The sequence below is a fragment of the Phocoena sinus genome, chromosome 2 (assembly GCF_008692025.1).
Source record: "Phocoena sinus isolate mPhoSin1 chromosome 2, mPhoSin1.pri, whole genome shotgun sequence".
In the NCBI taxonomy this organism is placed as follows: Eukaryota; Metazoa; Chordata; class Mammalia; order Artiodactyla; family Phocoenidae; genus Phocoena; species Phocoena sinus.
In genome coordinates, this window is record NC_045764.1 from 38,712,906 (window position 1) to 38,732,026 (window position 19,121).

At 56.7% G+C, this 19,121-nt stretch overlaps 2 protein-coding genes across 9 annotated transcripts in view; both read left to right on the top strand.

The window, feature by feature from the left end:
• Positions 1-19,121, top strand: part of MFGE8 (milk fat globule EGF and factor V/VIII domain containing) — a 24,624-nt gene continuing 5,503 nt past the window's right edge. For 2 of the 6 annotated variants that reach the window (XM_032621485.1, XM_032621486.1), the window contains exons 1-7: positions 33-187; positions 2,802-2,930; positions 3,317-3,448; positions 5,658-5,839; positions 6,260-6,415; positions 7,103-7,247; positions 11,764-11,948. In XM_032621485.1, the coding sequence (XP_032477376.1) occupies positions 115-187; positions 2,802-2,930; positions 3,317-3,448; positions 5,658-5,839; positions 6,260-6,415; positions 7,103-7,247; positions 11,764-11,948 (1,002 nt within the window). In that variant the 5' untranslated portion in view covers positions 33-114. Of the gene's footprint in view, positions 188-2,801; positions 2,931-3,316; positions 3,449-5,657; positions 5,840-6,259; positions 6,416-7,102; positions 7,248-11,763; positions 11,949-13,063; positions 14,082-19,121 lie in introns of those variants that run through there. The other 4 variants (XM_032621483.1, XM_032621482.1, XM_032621484.1 and 1 more) reach the window with 4 other exon arrangements.
• HAPLN3 (hyaluronan and proteoglycan link protein 3) overlaps positions 13,085-19,121 on the top strand; it is a 19,888-nt gene continuing 13,851 nt past the window's right edge. The window contains exon 1 of one of the 3 annotated variants that reach the window (XM_032621491.1): positions 13,085-13,219. The gene's annotated coding sequence lies outside the window, so the exon portion shown is untranslated. Of the gene's footprint in view, positions 13,220-17,166; positions 17,286-19,121 lie in introns of those variants that run through there. The other 2 variants (XM_032621490.1, XM_032621488.1) reach the window with 2 other exon arrangements.

Consider the following 19,121-nt stretch of genomic DNA (forward strand, 5'->3'; position numbering starts at 1 on the left):
GTGGCCCAGTGGGAGGTGCTGCGCTGCCTGATTTATTCCCGTCCAGGAGAAGGAGTGAGAACCGCCGGGTCTGAACAGCCCAAGGGCCGGGTCTCGGGCCCGCATCTCCACACCATGCCGTGCCCCCGTGTGCTGGCCGCGCTCTGCGGCGCGCTCCTCTGCGCCTCGGGACTCTTCGCCTTCTCTGGTGAGTCGATCGCGCCGCCCTCTCGCCCTCGCCCCTCCTCTCCGCGCCGCTCGGAAGTTCGCCGCCGCGCCCTCCCTCTACTTCCACTGTTTACAAACTTGGTCAAAGAGCCGGCGCCAAGCGGAGGGGCGACCTCTCCGGCTGCGCCCGGGAGGGAGGCGGGGATGCTCTCGGCCTCTCCTGCTGTCTCCGCGCCGGAGGGCTTTTGGCGGTGATAGAGGCTTGAGCGCTGGGCGGGGACTCGGGACACTGGGTGACAGCCCAGCCTCCCCCAGGGATGTGGTTTACACAGAACAAAGGAATCCGCTGTGTTGGGCCTCTCTTTTCCCATCTGTAAAATGAGGCCATTGAACTGTGTCTGACTCGCGCGCTCCTTCCACCAGGAAGTTTCTAGGACTCTTGTATTGATAAGTCTTCTCCAGCCAACCTTCCCTGGTAACTCCCTTCCCAGCCCTGGCGGCTGGTCAGTTCACTGGAATTTTATCCTCTGCTTCAAAGTAGGTGTCTGGTCAGATAAGCGAAGGGCTGGGGAGTCGGTGGAATGGAAGGGCCTCCAGCTGGGACCCAAGAGGGGGCGAGGAGCCTGGGGAGGGACTTGGAAAAGGGCTCCCTCCTGAGGTGGCGGCTCCTGACTACCCCCCTCCCCCTGCGGCCTTGGGCTGCTGCTTTATCTTCCTTGGTCCTCCTCCCCCGCCTAGGACGCATCCTGCTGGCAGCTGGGCCTCCAGCAGGGTGGTCATCATTTTCTCATAGAAATTGGATTGGCTGAAGCAAGTTGGGGGTGGGTGGGTGGGTCCCAGATGAGCCCTGGCTGTGCCATCCGGTGCCAGTCTGACCCCCAGGCTTGGAGTGGAAGCCTAAGGCCTCTCCAAGCTCCCCTGAGACATGGAGAGCTGGCTGGGTCTTAAAAGTCCCTTGCCACTCCTCTCTGGCCCCAGAGCCTGAGCCCTGGCAAAATGTCCCTGGGGAAATCTCCCAAAGAGGGTAGGACACTGAAATCCCAAAGGTGGTTTTGTGGAGGGTGACCTGGCTTTGTGGGAAGGGGGAAGTACCACAGCTGCAGTGCACAGGTGAGTCAGTCAAGGGCCTGCCAGATAGGGGAGACCTTTCCCTTTCCCTTTTGCCCACTCACCTGCTTTGCCCTGGAACAGTACAGGGAGAGGGCACTTTGGGAGGGGGAGAGAGGGGAGTTGGACCTTGCCTGGTCGGGAGCCCAGGGCTCTGGCCATTCTCAAGCCTCTGCCGTGGCAGTGCCCACCGCCTGTCAGGTCAGGGAGGGGATTAACCTGCTATTTAAAGCCAGTGACTAATAGCTCATTGGGAGCCTCCTTAAGCTCCCGAGGCCCACGCTGAGGTGGAGCTCTGAGGCCTCCATTGCTCATTAACAGTGTTCCCTTCCCTGGAGCCCCTGCCCTGGTGTCTGGGGCTTTGGGATCTCAGGAGGGCCTCCAGCCTGGGATGGCTTGACTCTGCAGTGAGGAAAAAAGATGTCTCATGTTTTACCCCAAATGACAGGTTTGGGTGTGGGGTCTGAGGCAGCCCTTCTGGGATGCTAAGTTCAGCTAGAAGGTGCTCTGCAGGCCTGGCTGACCTAGTGGGCTGAAGTTCACTCGAGTCAAGGGATTGGGGACAGGCTAACAGTACACATCTGTCAGCCAGGCCCCCAGCCAGAAGCTGTGATGTCCTCTCTAGCCCTCTTCACACCTCTACTCGTTGTCCAGTTTTTCTCAAATCTGTCCTCCTTCCTCACCCCTTCGCCTGACTTCCTGTCTTACCAGGAGGCCTGTGACAGCCTCCCTGATGCTCTCCTGGTTTCCTACCTCACCTGCTCCCGTCCTGTTTCCACACAGAGCCAGAGGGATCTTTGTGTAGCTACAGGATGCCTCCCCACCCTGAGCAGTGCATCCACATCTCTGCAGATGGCCTTTGCTTGACATTCTCCATCCCCAACTAAGAAATGGCTTCCCCACTCCCACCTCATGCTTGAGAATCTCTGACTTTTTTTTCCTGGTGGACAATGGTGGGGAGACTAAAGCAAGGTTAAGAGCCCTTGTTCTGCAGGCTGAAAAGTCTAAACTTGTCATTCTTAAGAGTCCCTACCAGTCTCCCTTTTCAGCGACGTCTTACTGTTCTCCAGCATACCATGTCCTCTGTGCTTCTGCTTTTCTGAAGAAAGTTCTTTCCTCATTCCCCAGGCTGACACCCTCCCACTCTGACTTTTTTTTTGGCCATGCCACAGGGCATGTGGGATCTTAGTTCCCTGACCAGGGATCGAACCTGTGCCTCCTGCATTGGAAGCACAGAGTCTTAACCACTGGACCGACAGGGAAGCCCCTCCCTCTCTGACTTTTAAAGTAGCTCAAATGTCCCCACCTCTGAAACTTCCTGCTCCCTGGCAGAAACCGTCCTCCGCTGGCCCCTCATGCAGGCTTCCGTCAGAGCTCATGGCCCCTCTTCATTATGTGGTGACTTGTCTGCTGCTTTCCTCTGGCTTCTTGAGGCCTAGACTGCATCTGATTTCTCTGTCTTAGGGGCCCAGGATGTACATGGTAGTTGGCCCCCCAGATATTTACTCAATGAACGACTTGTTCCTGACTCAGAACTGTTATTGCAGGTGACTTCTGTGACTCCAGCCAGTGCCTGCATGGTGGGACCTGCTTGTTGGACCAGGACAGAAAACCCCCCTTCCACTGCCTCTGCCCTGAAGGCTTCACGGGCCTCATATGCAATGAGACTGAGAGAGGTACCCGCCCTGGGACATACCTGCCGCTTCCCATTGGCTCCCAGTTGCAGCCCAGGCTGCTGGGCTGAGCTCCTCCCGAAGTGGACACTGGTCCCCAGCACCCCTCCTGTTGCCCGCCAGCTTTTCCCTGGAAGCTCCCAGGCCACTTGGAAAGCTGGGTGCTTCCTTCACTTGGGCTGACTCACCTACCCGTGACCCTTCTTGGCTCCAGGCTGGCCCAGGCCCCATCGGGCAGATTGGGAGGGGGGAGGGACGAGATGGTTGGGGGAAGCGGGCAGTGGGCCAAGTTTGGGTGGAGGGTCCTTTTGGGCTTGGCCCATCTGCTTCTGCCTGTCCCCAGCTCCTTCCTGATCACCTGCCCATCTCACCTGCCTCCCTCTCCCCAGGTCCCTGTTTCCCAAATCCCTGCCACAGTGATGCCGAATGCCAGGTGATTGACGACTTCCACCGAGGGGATGTCTTCACCCAGTACATCTGCAAGTGCCCTCATGGCTACACAGGCATCCACTGTGAGATCGGTGAGTATCTGGGGGTGCCTGTTCCAGGGGGCAGACCCTGAGCCACAGTCCTGGCAGCCCAGGCAGTGTGCTGGCCTTATTCCGGGGTCAGGGTGCATTGAGGCAGGGGACAGAGCCTCAGTTAGGCCGGGGTGGTGTGTTGGGGAGGGGCAGGGGACCCTGTTGTCCCTCCCCAGGCTTCTTCCTGCCTGGCCCTCTCTCCTGGGACTGCAGGCCAGGCCTGATGTCTCTGCAGGGGAGTGAGGGCTGGTGGTAACCCCAGAGGTCGTGGGAGTGTTATTTTATGTCACCATGAACCAGACACACAGCATTAGGGTAAAGTCTTGACATTTTTCTACCAAGAGGGGAAAACCAACAGATTCTTAATCTTTTGGGGCCCAGGAGATTAGTTAATAAGGTTTGAGCCTCGGGGTCTGACAGTTCTGGCCCAGGTCTGACCTCTGGCTTCATCACAGAGCTCTGGGAAGAGGGAGAGGCCTGGGCAGGCTGGGTCATCCCCTCACGGTCAGGCGCTCAGAGGCCCTGCGTGTGCAGAGAGGCTGACCTGCCTGGCCTGCTTGGTCATCCACGTGGCCACAGACCGGTGCTGGGCGGGTACCTGGCAGACCTGGCCAGCATTGTCTGTGCACGGCATCTCCCTCCTGGCCTGGCTGGGGTCCCTCCCACAAACCAGGACTCTTCTTCACCTGCTGTGGGGCGCGTGAGGCCATGTCTAGGTGCAGGGGTAGGGGAAGTAGGGGTGGCGGTGCCAGACGTCTGCAGTCCAGTGGCTCTGTCACTGAGCACTGCGGGCAGGGGGCTGGTGGTCCTGCTGTAGGCAGATGTGGGGCTGGGCTCCGGGAGGAGGAGGGAGGGCAGGGCCAGCCCGGTGGGAGCCGGCTCCTGGGGGAGAGCAGATGAAGTGCCTGTGACGCCCTTCATCTTAGAGGAGACAGCCCCGAGGGCCTGGGCCCTGGGCCCTGGGCTGAGGCCTATGTGTCTGAGATACTGGGTGGAGGAATGCGGAGGGGCAGGGTCGCCAAAGCTGACAGAGCCCTGGGTGGGGCCAGGTGGGCCCACTAATTATGCTGCTGGGAGCCCAGGTAACCCTGGGTGTGCCTGAGTGGGGATTACTCATCTAGCCTCCTTCTTCTTCTCGGCCTGGGGCCTGTCCCAGGCTGGATATGGCAGCACCTGGGGCAGAAGGCAGGAGGCGACCACAAAGCTGGAGGAACACCCCCAGAGAGACCTTTGCAGCCCCTCCTTATCTGTTACATGGTGTGTTTCCTTGGAGCCCACCAGGACCCCACAGGCCCAAAGAATGCACGTTTGGGGCCCTCTGGGTGTGGGCATGGGGGCTGTGCGGACAGAGCAGAGCAGACCTGGCTTCAGGTCTCTGCTCAGCCAGTGGCCGGCTCTGATCTCAGGTGTATGGCCTCCCTTGTGCCTCACTCTCCCTGCGAGAATGTCAGACACCAAGCTTGGCGTGAGCCTGGGATTTTGGAATAAGAGTGGATCTGTCCCGGGTTCTCTGCTTGGGAGCTGAGCCCCAGGCACACAGGCTCAGCCCCCAAGGACCACATCGCTTGGCCAGGGGCAGCTTCCCAGATGGCTGGGTCAGGACCAGTAGCTAGAAGGGGCAAAGGGTATGAGGGAAAACAGAATGGCACTCGCACCCCATCCAGAAAATTCCTGCCAGTGGGATTCTAGAAACCTCCAGGCAGATGTGCTTCTTGCTTTATGTGCAGTACGAGTACTGTTCACTGCTGTCTGAGGCGTCGCTTCTTCCGCAGCCATCCTCCTGGGGGAGCCAGGGACCGGGCTGGGTGTGGCGGTCCTGCTGATGGGGCGGGGGCACGAAGGAAGAGGAGGCCACGCTGCTATTCACTCAGCAGCCCACCCCCACCTCGAATAATTGCTGCTTCATATCCTGTAAGAACGAGACCACCTCCTGCAGCCTGCTGGGGGACACCAGCTGCCAGTCATGGCAGTACCATGAGTGCCGGCCTGCCCTAGAACCTTCTGGCAGCCCAGGGCCCCAACCCCCAGTGACTCTGCCCAGCCCCTCTCTTCCTCACTGTGCACCTTGTCTTGGTATCTCCTCCTTGGCCTTCGTTGTCCCTTCATGGTCTCTGCTCTGGGTCCCCGGCAGAGGCCACACTGTCTTGTTCTTGTGTCCTCTGGGCCCCGCATGCTCGGGTGGCCCTCTGACTGACCCCTCCCCCCTCAGTCTGCACCTCGCCGCTGGGTATGGAGACGGGCGCTATCGCCGACTCCCAGATCTCCGCCTCGTCCATGCACTTGGGTTTCATGGGTTTGCAGCGCTGGGCCCCGTATCTGGCCCGCCTGCACCTCACGGGCATTGTCAACGCATGGACATCCAGCAACTACGACAGAAGCCCCTGGATCCAGGTATGGAAGGGACGGCTCAGGGGTGTGTAGGGTGATGGGAATGAAGAAGGTGGGATGAGTGCACCTGCATTTGGGGGTCACCATGGGAGGATTCATAACCGGGATCCAGGTAGCATGGTAGCAGCTTCCCACGGGTGAAGTATCTTTAAGTAGAGGGCAGCTTTGGGGGGCCTGGAGTGCGTGGGCAGGATGAGGGGGAGTGAACACTAGGCTGTAGAGGGGCTCTTTGCACTGTGCGAGGCCTCTGGAAGCTTGTCCTTGTGTGCTTCCCTGAGCACTGGGCCCAAAGCCTGGAGAGGGCCGGATGAGAAAGCCGCCCTTATTTGTCCTGCTTGGGTTGTTCTCCTTCTGGGCTGGGGGAGTGATGGCGGTGAAAAGAACCTGGGAGATAGGGGTTCTGTCCTTCCTGTCCTGGTCCAGGTGAACCTGATGCGGAAGATGCGGGTGACGGGTGTGGTGACGCAGGGTGCTAGCCGTGCAGGCAGTGCTGAGTACCTGAAGACTTTCAAGGTGGCCTACAGCACCAATGGGCGCAAGTTCCAGTTCATCCAGGGTGCAGGGGAGTCAGGAGATAAGGTGAGGTTTGTCGTGAGCCCTAAAGAAGGGCTGTGGTCAGCAACCCCTGGGGCTCCAGCGCCGTTTGAGGGCCCCCAATGAGGTGAGAGTGCCCTGGGTGATTGGCCATGAGGTGGGTTTTCAGGTGTATCTTGGTTTGAAGAATTTGGGAAACCCAGATTGTGCCTGTGCTCTGTGGTTAAAAGTAATAGCCCCACTTTATAGATAAGAATAGTGAGACTCAAAAAGGTTCAGTGACTCGTTGAGGGTGGCGGTAGTGGTGGATATGGGATGCATTCAGAGCCGTCAGGGATACCATGTACAGTCATACAGGTTGTATACTGGTGTAATTACTGAGTCAGCACCATCCACGTCATGTTTGTGTACTTCTATCTGTGGGAAAATTGTTATAAAAACGTCTTTTGAGAAAGGAGTACCTTTTCCTAATTTGCACAGAGGCACCCTATAGATCACAGGTGGCCCTGTGCAAAAGACGGGGCTTTATGCCCAGGCCCCATGGTGACCAAGGTAGATCTGAAAAAGGGAATCTGTGTTGAGGGCTGTGAGGTGGCCAGAGGAAGGGCTGAGCCCCTCCTGGCTCTGCTAAGCCCACCTCTGCCTCCAGGCCCAAAGAGGAAGGGGAGACCACCCCAGGAAGTGGGACTGCCCACACTGACCCACTCCTCCAATCTGCCTCTTCTCTCCTAGATATTTATGGGTAATGTGGACAACAGCGGCCTGAAGGTCAACCTGTTTGAAACCCCTCTGGAGGTGCAGTATGTGAGACTGGTGCCCATGATCTGCCACCGGGGCTGCACCCTTCGCTTTGAGCTCCTTGGCTGTGAGTTGAATGGTGAGTGCTGGAGGCTGTGTAATCCTCGGAGATGGCTTTCCCTGCCCCCTCTTTTCTCAGCCAGGCTGAGCTGAGTAGGGTGGCAGCAAGGCCCAGGAACCTGGGCTCTCACAGGAGATGGCCCACAAGAGGGATCATCTGGCCATCAGCAGTCCTGCCCAGGTGTTTGCTCTTTGCTGGTTGGTAGAGGAAAAAAGACACCACTTCAATTTTCAAAATATTTTCGCTTAACTCTGATTGGTTCCTTGAGCTTCTAGGACATGTAGCATTAGTTCTGTTTTGCAGATGTCAGTTCCACGAGGGCAAGGAGTTTGTTTTGTTCACTGCTGCATTCCCAGTGCCTAGAACAGAGCCTGGCTCATAGGCACTCAGTAAATATTGATGGATGAGTGAGTGAATGAATGAATGAGGAAAATGAGGCCCAGATAAATTGTTTATCAGGGGCACACAGCTGGTAGGTATTAAAAGTTGGTCTGAATTCCTGGGCTTCTGACACCTACCCATCCACTGTTTCTTCCCCCAAACCTGTAGCCTGCATTCAAGAGAAACATGGGGACTTCTAGGGTCATAGGGCTGGAGATGGTGCTTTCTTTTTAAAGATTTTTTTTTGATGAGGACAATTTTTAAAGTTTTTATTGATTTTGTTACTATATTGCTTCTGTTTTATGTTTTGGTTTTTTGGCTGAGAGGCATATGGGATCTTAGCTCCCTGACCAGGGATCGAACCTGCACTCCCTGCATTGGAAGGTTAAGTCTTAACCACTGGACCTCCAGGGAAGTTCCCTGGGGATGGTGATTCTGCGGTACGCGGGCTTCTCACTGTTGCGGCCTCTCCCGTTGCGGAGCACAGGCTCTGGACGCTCAGGCTCAGCGGCCATGGCTCACGCACGGGCCCAGCCGCTCCGCAGCATGTGGGATCCTCCTGGACCGGGACACGAACCCGTGTCCCCTGCATCGGCAGGCGGACTCTCAACCACTGTGCCACCAGGGAAGCCCGGGGATGGTGATTCTTGTTGCTCTTTCCGGAGAGATTCTCAGATGGAGGGATGGTGGACCAGAAGGGGATAGGTTTCTGCTGAGTCATAAAAAATCTCACCACTGGAGAGGTAAGGGTGCAGAGGTTGGGCTGAGGGCCTTGTCTCTGCCCAGCTCAGCCCAGCCTTGCCTTCTCTGAGGTCTGGATATTTCCCTCTTTTTGCAGCCACAGTGCCACCTGCTGGCCACCGGCAGAACTGTAGGGCTCACTAGGCAGAGCTGCAGAGCAGAGGTGCTCGCTGTCTTTCTCATCTTAACCCAAGACCCACCCTCTGCTCCCCCTTCCACCCCCTGTGGCACCTCTTTCTGTTATCCCGTTTTAGTTACTGCCCAATACCACTCAGAGCTCAGTTCAGTGACTGTCTGGGTTTAGTCTTTTTTTTTAAGTATGAACTTGAGCCAGCATATTCTTGCTCCCAGGGTCACTGCTTTTTGAGCCTAACTGTTCTTTTTTTTAAAAATATTTATTTATTTTGGCTGCACCAGGTCTTAGTTGCGGCATGCGGGATCCTTAGTTGCAGCATGCATGTGGGATCTAGTTCCCCGAACAGGGATTGAACCCAGGCCCCCTGCATGGGGAGCATGGAGTCTTAACTACTGGACCACCAGGAAAGTCCCCCAAGACTAACTGTTTTAAGTGGGGAGTTAAAGACTTTGCCTTTTGCTAAAAGGAAATTCAGGCGATTGGTAAAGGACATAGACAGGTCTGGGGCCCCCCACCCTGGGCTCCTCTCCCTGGAGTCCCTCACTACTCACTGTCATAGTCTGAAGCCTTTGGCTAATTTCCAGCCTAGGCCTGTCACAGCCGGTTACCTCCAAGGCCAAGAGAGGGTGAGTCTGGCAAGCCGAGGAAGTGAAGTTTTTCTGTCTGCTTCCCTCAAGGACTGGACCATCTCCTTTCCCTTGTAGGCATTCCGGTCACCTGGAGAGAGTGTTGGTGTGTGCCTGTGTGCACATGCGTGGGGCTGAGGTCTGGGCATTTCTGGGCATGCCCTGCACCAGGATTCCTCTTCATCAGTGGGCAAGGTGTCCTTGGTGAATTGATTAGTTATTTAACTCAGTAGATAGACATTTATTAAGATATTTATTAAGCTCCTTCTGAGTGCCTGGCTCTAGGGAGCAATATTGGTGAGATTCCTGACCTCATGGAAATTGCATTCTAATGAGGGAGGCTGATGTGAAACAAGGATCAAATAAAAGAAAGGTCAGATAGCAGCAAGAACTATGAAGGAAACATTAGAGGGAGATGTGATGAGGGTGACTTGGGGTGAAGAGAGGGAATGGCATGGGGACTGCTGTGTTGGATGGCATTTGAGTAGAGGCTTGAATGATGGCGATCAAGCCACGTGAAGAACTTGGAAAGGGCATCCCAGGCAAGGAATTGACACATGCGAAGGCCCTGGGGCATGTGAAGGATAGAAGGGAGACCAATGGACCTGGAGCCTAGAGAATGAGGGGTAGCTTGGTGGGTGATGAAGCTGGAGAGGTAGGCAGAGGTGGACCAGGCAGGGGCCACGTAGACCATTTTAAGGATTCAGGTCTTTATCCTGAGAACAAGGGGCAGCCATTGTGGAGGGAGTGCTAATAGGACACGATTAGAGTTGGGTCTAGAAGAGCTCCCTTAGGCTGTATAGGGAGAATGGGGGCAGAGGGCCGCTGTGAGTGAGGGGAGGGACACGTAGGAAGATAAGGTGGCTTGGATCAGGGTGGTGGGGTCAATGGATTGGGCAGATTAGACCCTTCTACTAAAGTGAGCTCCATGGACCAGAAGAATGAGCATCACCTGGGAGCTTGTAGAAATGCAAACTGCCAGCCCCACCCTTGACTTTCTGAGACAGAATCCTCATATTAACAAGGTCCCCAGGTGATCTATGAGAAGCACAGCTCTGGTACCTCATTTTATAGATGGGGAGTCTGAGGACCAGAGAGGGGAGGGACCTCCCAGGGTTGCATAGCGAGTGGTGGAGCTGACAGTCCTGCTCTCGGCTTGGCGCCCTGCCCAGGGCATTTTATGTGGAAGGCTGTCTGGCATGCCGTAAGTGATGGGGGCATGAGCTGCTGGAAGCAGATGATCTGTAGAAGGGTCCCCCATGGGCAAATGATGCCTTGGTGTCCTCTGCAGAGTGTTCCAGCCTTGGGCCGGTCTCATGGCCCTCCAGGTCTGGAGCCGTGGGATGAGCCACCTCCCAGCCCAGCAGCCTCTCTTTGTGGGAGCAGGGTAGAGGTTACCTGGTGCACCACCGTCACGAGGAGATGGTACGATTGGTCGGCATCAGTACACTCTGGAGGCAAATGTCTTCACTGGCAAGGGAGTGAGCATGTGGGGAGACAGTGAGGTAAAGCACTGGGTACTATAGTCAGCTCCCAGATGGAGCCATGACTTTCCAAGCCCACTCTCCCACTCCTCACTTTGCAAAGGGACAGGCAGTTGTACAGTGGTGATTCTGCCACGTGTGAGACACGCCCATCGTTCTTTTGGGAGTTTTATCTCCTGCCCGTTCCCAAGTGTTCTGGCCACCTGCAGGTGCAGAACAGCCAGCACATTCCTGAGTGTTTGGAGCAGGCCTGAGTGAAACCAAGGCCAGCTTCTCAGGTAGCCCTCCCAGGCCTCTCTGACAGCATGCCAGGTAGTGAGTGTGTGAAGGCCCTCTGGGAGGGGCTGTGGGGCAGGGATACAGGGTTGTTCCTGAGCCCCAGGAATTCTGACTTTTCTGCTTCCACCTGCTAGAGAGCAGGAATATTGTCCTGCTCATCACTGGGTCACCACCAGGCAGGCCTTCACGGCTCTGGGTTGGTGCAGGAATGGTGGAGATAGTGTCACAGTGTGACATGGTGATGAGGAGTGTGTGTGTGTGTGTGTGTGTGTGTGTGTGTGAGACTTGGGCACAATGCTTAATGTCTGTCAGCCTCAGTTTTCTCATCTGTGGAATGGGGTTACTAATATCCTCTTCGTTCCGGTTTTTGTGTGGTAGATTAAATGACTGAAGTCAGCACTGAGTCAGTGAGATGATTGTTATTAGCACTCTTGACGGTTATCCCAGGACTCAGCGGTGTGAATAGCAGCTGTACTGTAGGAGTGACAGAGGAAGTGCTGTGAGTCCAGAGAAGGGAGAAGTCCCACCCAAGTGAGGTGGTCAGGGCAGGCTTCTTGGAGGAGGTGTCCCATGAGTCAGGCCTTGAAGGAGGGTGGAGGTGGTGGATCAGGGCCTGCCGTGGTGCAGAGGGAGAAGAGCGGTGGATGATCTGTGCAGAGCAAGTGAGGGGCGCTGGGTGGGAGCTGAGCTGAGGAGTGGGTGGGGCTGTCAGTAAGCAAATAGAATGGTTGGCCCTAAAAGGTGAAAGGATCTTCCGTCTGTTGTCTAAGAGGATGCCAGAGGTCGGTCAGGAGCCACAGAGTTCTTTCCCCTTCACCACCTCACGCTCATACCCCTGGGAGGCTGTGGACCCCAGATCTGGGTGACAGCACCCCCCTTGTTGGCAGGATGCGCCGAACCCCTAGGCCTGAAGGACAACACCATCCCCAGCAAGCAGATCACAGCCTCCAGCTTCTACAAAACCTGGGGCCTCAGTGCCTTTAGCTGGTATCCCTTCTACGCGCGGCTGGATAATCAGGGCAAGTTCAACGCCTGGACCGCCCAGACCAACAGTGCCTCTGAGTGGCTTCAGGTGGGTCAGGCTCCCTCTGGGGTGCAGGGCTGGGGTAGGTTGGCGTTGGGTGGGTTTGGGTGGGGCTGTTGGATCTATGACCCTGGCCCAACCCAGGCTTCTGTTCCCCAAGAGGGAGTTTCTGCACGGCCTTGTTTGTGTTCAGCTTTGCTCCTTCTTCCTCTCATATCCCCACCTTTCTCCTGATTCTGTAACTCCAGAGGGGGGGATGGTGGGGGAGCTCAGTGCTGCTTCCACCAAGGCCCCCAGCCCCAGGTGGTGAGTGTGTGTGTGTGTGTGTGTGTGTGTGTGTGTGTGTGTGTGTGTGTGTGTAGGGGTAGGGCCACCTCCATTGGCTGCCACAGGGTGATAGGGCTGAGCCCACGTACAGCAGGGCAGGATGGAGGAGGGACACCTCAGGATTTCTCTGCCTGCACTCAGAGGATGCTCTCTAACTTGCTGTCTGAGAACACACCATGTGACAGCCCTTGGATTTCATTGAAATTGGGAAGCACAGGAGAGTCATGGAAAACCAGAGCATCCACTCATTTTATAGATGAGGAAACTGGGTCCCGGCAGGGTGAGGATTTGCCTGGGGCTCACCCGCTTGTTGGCAGTGAGTTGGGTTTGCAGCCTGGGTCTTCGCACTGCTTGCCCAGGGGCAGCCGGCAGGCTCCCTGGGATGGGCAGGGAACTGGGGGGCAGGAGGGGCATCTCTAGGCCCCAACAAGCACATTAGCCTGTGGGGCTGGGTTCCGTGAGGAGCTGCCTGCCTTTGGAGTCCCTCAGGACCAATGTCAGGCTGTGGACAGCCCTGCAGGGGCCTCAGGAGCAGTTCATGTCCCTGTAGGCTATGGCCTTCCCTGTCCCTGTTCCTATCCTATAAGGGGTTGGCAGTGAGTTGGCTGGAGCCCAGGCTCTGAAATCTGAGCTTCATTGCATCAAAGTGCTTAACAGTGTCTGACAAAGTAAGTGGAATTATTTATGCCCATTTTATAGATGGAAAACTGAGGCTCTGCCAAGTGAAGTAGTTTTTCCAAAACTAGATTGTATGCCCCAGTGTGTCTGCCTTTTCCCACCTTACTGGAGATGGTCCAAGCAAAGAAGATGGGGTGGATTTTTTTTTTTTCCTGTAGATTGACCTGGGCTCTCAGAAGCAAGTGACTGGCATCATCACCCAGGGGGCCCGAGACTTTGGCCACATCCAATATGTGGCAGCCTACAAGGTGGCCTATGGTGACGATGGTGTGAACTGGACTGAGTACAGGGACCAGGGGGCCGTGGAAAGCAAAGTGAGTGTGTGTCCAGCTGTCCTTCCCTCCCCACTCCAGGGATGCCCTGCGAGTGGGATCCGGGGCCCTGAGGGGAGGAAGGCTGGCTCTGGGGCCCTCCTGACCCCCTCTGTGTCTCTAGATCTTCCCTGGCAACATGGACAATAATTCCCACAAGAAGAACATGTTTGAGGCACCTTTCCTGGCTCGCTTTGTGCGCATCCTGCCTGTGGCCTGGCACAACCGCATCACCCTTCGCGTGGAGCTGCTGGGCTGTTAGTGGTAGGCCCGGCTGCAGTGACCGCAAGGGCCGTGGGGGCACCTGCCCCTTTCCTGGTTCTCCTGGCCTTCTGGGGACCTGCTGCCTTTTCCACCCGTCCTCCTGATTGTAGCTGACCTGGGGGCGGGGGTTTCAGTCGTCTCTCCCTCCCTCCCCCTCCCACGTGCCCGTGGTGCCTACCCCTCATGCCATCCCATTTTCTTAGGCACGGTGGGAGTTGAGTAGGTCTGGGATGGACAGGGAAGGGCGAAGTAGGGCGCGTGGGTCCTCCGTAACGCCTCTCCCACACCCCCCATTCCCAAGGCCCTGGAGGAATAGGCCCTGAGGCCTCAAGCCGGAGAGTGCTGGTCTCGGGCCCCTCAGCCCTGGGGCATGATGCTGCCACTCTGCTGCTTCCGCCTAGCCCCCTGACACGTCTCCCTCATCTCCCTGGAGACCCCTCTTGCCCCCCCCTCCTGAAGCCTAGAGAGAGACAGAAGTGGGTGGGGTGGGTCTGTGGAGAGATGGGGGAGGAGGTGGCTGGGCCTGGGCGGCCCTCTGTGCTGGTTCTTCACCCCCGAGTACACAGGCAGCTTCCAAAATATATTTATATCACCCCTTGAACTCTCGCTGTGGTTCATCGTTGCTCCGTCAAAATGGGCTTTGACTTGGGCTGGTGTCCCCACCCTGAGTCCTCCCCAGAGTCCCAGCATTCTTGTGTCACCTGCCCGACTATAGAGAGGGAGGAGACTACTGGGGGGGGGTCCCACTGGAAGGGCCGGGACTCTTCCCCTCAATTCTCCTCCTCCAGACCCATGCAGCCCCAGGGCCATCGCTGCTGCCAGGTGAGTGCCCGGGGCGGGGCCTATGCAGAGGCTGTCTTCTCAAATGCCTTTGCTCCCTTCCCACGCCAGGAAGACAGGCAGAGGCTGCTGGTTTTCCCCTGCGGCAATTGCCATTTTCTCTGCAACTGGAGCGGTGGGCTGGAGAAACTATTAGAAACTCAGTGAACCTGGGCTGCTTTCAGAGCTGCAGGGGCCCCAGGACGGGGTACAGTGTGGGATGGGAGGGGCCAGGGCTCTGCCAAGTGGGTGGGGCGTTCCTGGCCCAGCACACTGGTTCCTGAGAGGCCACTGGCAACTCCACTCCAGGGCTGGGAGGAGAGCTCCAGGGGTACCCCTCTCCCCCCACCCCCTCACACCATGCAGGGGCCATCAGGAGGTGGCCAGTGGGAGGCAGTGCAGGCCAGTGATCTGGAAGTGGGGCTTGCAGATAAAAGAGGGACTGACTAGCTGGGAAAGGGCATATGAAACCACCCTAGTATTCAGCGCCTTGGGACACAAGATGGATTTTCCAGAACAGACTTTGGGAGCCATGCCTTTGTACACATAGGCACCTCTAGGCAGCAGATCTGGCCATGTGGCTGCCAAAGGGAGGGTGTGGCTTTGTTGGAAGTTCATCAGAGATATTAGTCTGGAAGTGGCTTCCCCTGCAAGAGCTCCTGTTGCCAGGGCTTCTTGGCTGGGCAGGGATGGAATAAAAGGCCCAGGCTGCGGTCTCTGAATGAACTGGGTTTGTGGGGCTCCCCACCCCTGGGGGTCTATTGGCTCACTCCTTCCTGTCTCAGAGCTCTCCTCTGTGGAGCTGCATGGGTTGGGTTTGAAGTCAGTCTTTCTGGGTGGTTGCTGGCTCTAGAACTCCCTCCTGGGAGCATTTCCTACCACCCAACCTGTTCAGGCCTCTCCTGGGAACTTAGCAGACAGTGGGAGAAACAGCCTTTTCCCTCCTGCGTCTCTTGGATGCCTCCTCAATAAGTAACTGCAGTTGAGCCTGGTTAGAAGCAGGAGTCCCACTTGCAGAAGGGGAAACCAAGCATCACTCCCATCTGTCAATTTGTCCCTCTTTGTGGCGTTGAATATTTTCTGTGGGCCAGTCTCATTGGCTGGTTGGCTGGGTGGGCTGGTGTCACAAGCCCCCCACCTGGACCAGGAGATCCAAGGTGACTATGGAATTGCCTAAGCCACCTCTTAGTCCCTTCTTCCTGCTAATCTTTGCAGCCTTGGATGTGTTGGCCACAGCCTTCTGAAAGTCCCCTTCCTGGGCCCCTGGACCTGGGCCCCCTCCCTCTTGACCCCTTCTGTCTTTGGCTTCTCTCCCTGAGCAGCCCCCTCCACTTCCACAGTGTTCACTATCACCTCCACAAATTTACTTTTTTATTCCTGACTGCAGTCCCGAGAGCCAGCTCTGAGATTCCACCTGCTGGCCAGCCCTGCCACTGGCTGAGACATTAAACTTGCTTAGCTGTTACAAAACTGACCTTCTCTGCTGTCCATCCCTCTCCCTACACGTGTGGCTGTCAGCACTGGCGTCTTTTGACCCGCCTCTCCCAGGAGTCTAGATTGCTTTCCGTTCCTGGTTTAAATATAGTGGAGTGATTGGGAGTGCAAGGCCTCAAGTTGAAGAACCTGGGTTCAAATCTTGGCTCTGAGTGACCTTGGGCAATTTACTTAAATCTCTCTGGGTCTCAGTTCCCTATCTGTAAGGTGGAAATAATAGAACCGACTCCATGGCCTTGAGACTGATGGAGAGAATGTACATAAGCACCGATGTAAAGCCTGGCCCATCAGAGGCCTCAAAAACTTTGGTCATTGTTGTTAGAAAAGCTTGCAACTTTCCTAATTGGAACTCGTGTCCTATTTATTTCCCCCTCCAATCCGTCCTGCGTCCAGTGCACAGACTGCTCTCTTCCTTATGGAGGAACTTTCATTGGCTGCCTTTTGCTCATCAAGCTGGCATTCACTTTGTGCCATTTAGCATCGTCCACCACAGCTCTTTGTGCTCTGATTTACTCCTGGCTGTGGGTGTGTAATGCACGTGCACACACACACACACACACACACACGCTGTCAAGGTGTATTTAGGAAGAGGCTCTGGGTTCAGTGACCACTTGGCCAAGGCTGAAGGACCTCCTTAGGCTTTGCTGCTGAGGAGACGAAGGGGCTGTCCAGGCCAGGCCTCCTGTTTGTCTGGAGGGGAAAGAAAACACCCTGTCCAAACAGAGGCATCCTGGGAGGTGGCTGCTTGATGGCTGTGCTGACAGATGTCGGGATTCTAAGGTAGGGTCACCCCTGTTGGAGGACCAGTCAGAAAGGCTTCTGAGCGCCCCTGTGGGCTGCTGGGATCATCATCCCCCATCCTGTGCTCCCTCTCCTCCCAGGGCTCATTCAAGCCCCACCTCCTAGGGGCAGCATCCCCGTGCCTGACACTGAGTTAAGAGGCGGACTGGTGATTTCCTGACTGTCAAACTCAGAGGCAGGAGGGATGTCAGCGCCCCCTTGCCTTCTATAGGGGGAAAGGCGGGTATACAGAACGCTCACCCCTCCCCCTCCTGAAGGTGGGGGGCAGCCATAGTCCACCTGCAGTGTGGAGAGGGGCTCCACCTGCTTAGTCCCAATGCTTTTAGTAAACCGGGGCGTGCTAATGAGACCCTCCCTCTACAAACGCTCCGCTTCCATCCTTCCCCCAGATGTGACAGCCTCAACTCCTGGATACTCCCTTCACATCGCGGCCAGCAGCTCTGCGGGTTGGGTGGTTTCCAGCCGAGTCTGGAGACAGCCCAAGTCTGTAGCACCTCCTCCCTTTGGGCCCAGCCCGAGGGAGGGAAAGGGGCGTGTGTTCCTTTAAGGGGCTGGCCCGCCGGGAGCGCGGGGATTTGTCCGCTGCCGCTTCCTTTCTGGTCATTCAAGATCCCCAAATCCTCCTGCTTCCTCGGACCCTGTCAGCCCGCAGCCTGGAGCGCTCGAGCCGTCGAGGAGCCGCCTGGGGACGGTACGTGGCTCAGAGGTGGCCGGGCTCCTGGGGTCCCCTGTGGGCCGGTTCCTCCTTTCCCGCTTTGGGTCTCCTGCAGGGCCCACGCCTCCCGGGGCAGGGTTGGGGAACCGGCCGGAGGAGTGAGCTGGGCACCGTGGGGCCAGAGCGGAGCTGGGTTGTGATCGCCAGCGCAGGTGGGGGGGCTCCCCCGGCGCCAGTGGGTTGAGAGCAGCGCGGGGCGCGGACTGACTTGCCTGGGACCCTTGTGCATAGACCCTTGTTCGCGAGGAGGCAAATGCCGAGGGAAACCAGTGGCCTCCGAGACCACAACCCGGGTCCCCTCTTTCCCACTGGGAGCCACCGGGTCCTTTACCGTCTCGTCCTGCCGCGGTCCTGCAGCCTCCAGCACAGCGCAACGCCCGCCAGGCTCTGCCCCGGGCATCTGTCCGATGCTTCCGGGGGCCGCGGGAAAGCTGGCAGGGGCTGGGGACAACTCGTGAGGCAGCGGGCAGGCGGACCTGCGCCTCTCGGCCTCTTACGGCCTGCTCTGGCCATCCCAGGGCAAACGCAATGGATGCCCGTCGGTTTCAGGCCTGGGTTCCCTGGGGTTTCTGTCTTAGGGACAGCAGAGGGGCAGGGAGGGCTGAGGGTAGAGCCCTGGGTGGGAGACGGGATCGCTCAGGGAGGAATTTAGGGCTTTTGAGCAGACAGGAAAGAAACAGCTCCGGGCACTTGGACCCAGCTCTGTCACCAGCTCGCTGGGTGGCCCCCAGCAGCCTGTGACCCAGTCTGGACCTTGGCGTCCAGCGCCGACCTCCGGAGTGCCTTTGCTCTCTGCAACGAGGGGAGGTGATTGAGAGGGGCCCTGACCCCTTTCCCGCGGCCTTGCATGGGCCAGTGCGCTGGGAATGCTGGTAGGAAACACCTCCAGCTTCCACTTTCCGGGAACCGCAGGTTTCAAAGGCCCTTGTAAGCCTTGCCCAAACAGGGGGCACCGAAGTCAAATTCCTCTCAGGGAGCCGGGGCTGCTGCAGACCTGGAGGGCAATGCTGCCCTCTGCTGGTGTCTGGGAGACCTGTACTCCACAGCTGTGTAGTCGGGGTGGTCCGGTGGAGCTCCATCTTCCTTCCAAGTCAGGGTTCAGCTTATTCGGGTGTGTGGAGGGGTCCCAAGGCAAGTGGTGCTAGGAAAAGCAAGGAGATGGGCCGTCAGGAGACCTGAATTTTCTCTAACCTGTTTTCCGAAGATAAAGCCTTGGGTCTTCACCTCCCTTGGCCTCAGTTTCCCAACAGTGGCTGCTTCTCTTCTAGACGATGAGACAGAACAATCTACTGAAATCTTGTGAGACTCACTTTGTAAACTGTTAACAGTAGTAATCGTAGCTAATATTTTTTGGGTGCTTGCCCCCTCCAGGCAGTTTTCAAAGAGCTCAGTAGCCATTCTCTTCCTTAATCTTCACAAAAAGGTTTTCTGGTTGGTATTATTGTTGACTACCACTTTACAGATGAGGAAACTGAGGCTCCGTGACTTGCCCAGCGACAGACTGTTAGTAAGTGGGTGGAACCAGAACTGATTCCAGGTGGCCAATCTGATTCTAGAGCCTGAAGCCTGTCACTGTGTCTTCTGCCAATATGTATTAGCTACTATTTGTTGAGCGCCTGCTGTGTGTCAGGGGCTGAACAAAATTCATCTTTATAATTCTCACCACAGACCCATAGGGAGGTGCTACTATTATTTTTTACAGGGGAGGAAGTGGAGGCCCAGAGAGGTTGAGTAACTTGCCCAAGGTCACACAGCAGGATGCAGGTGTGTCCAGCCCTAATGCTGGACCCAGACCTGTGTGCCCAAGTCTGG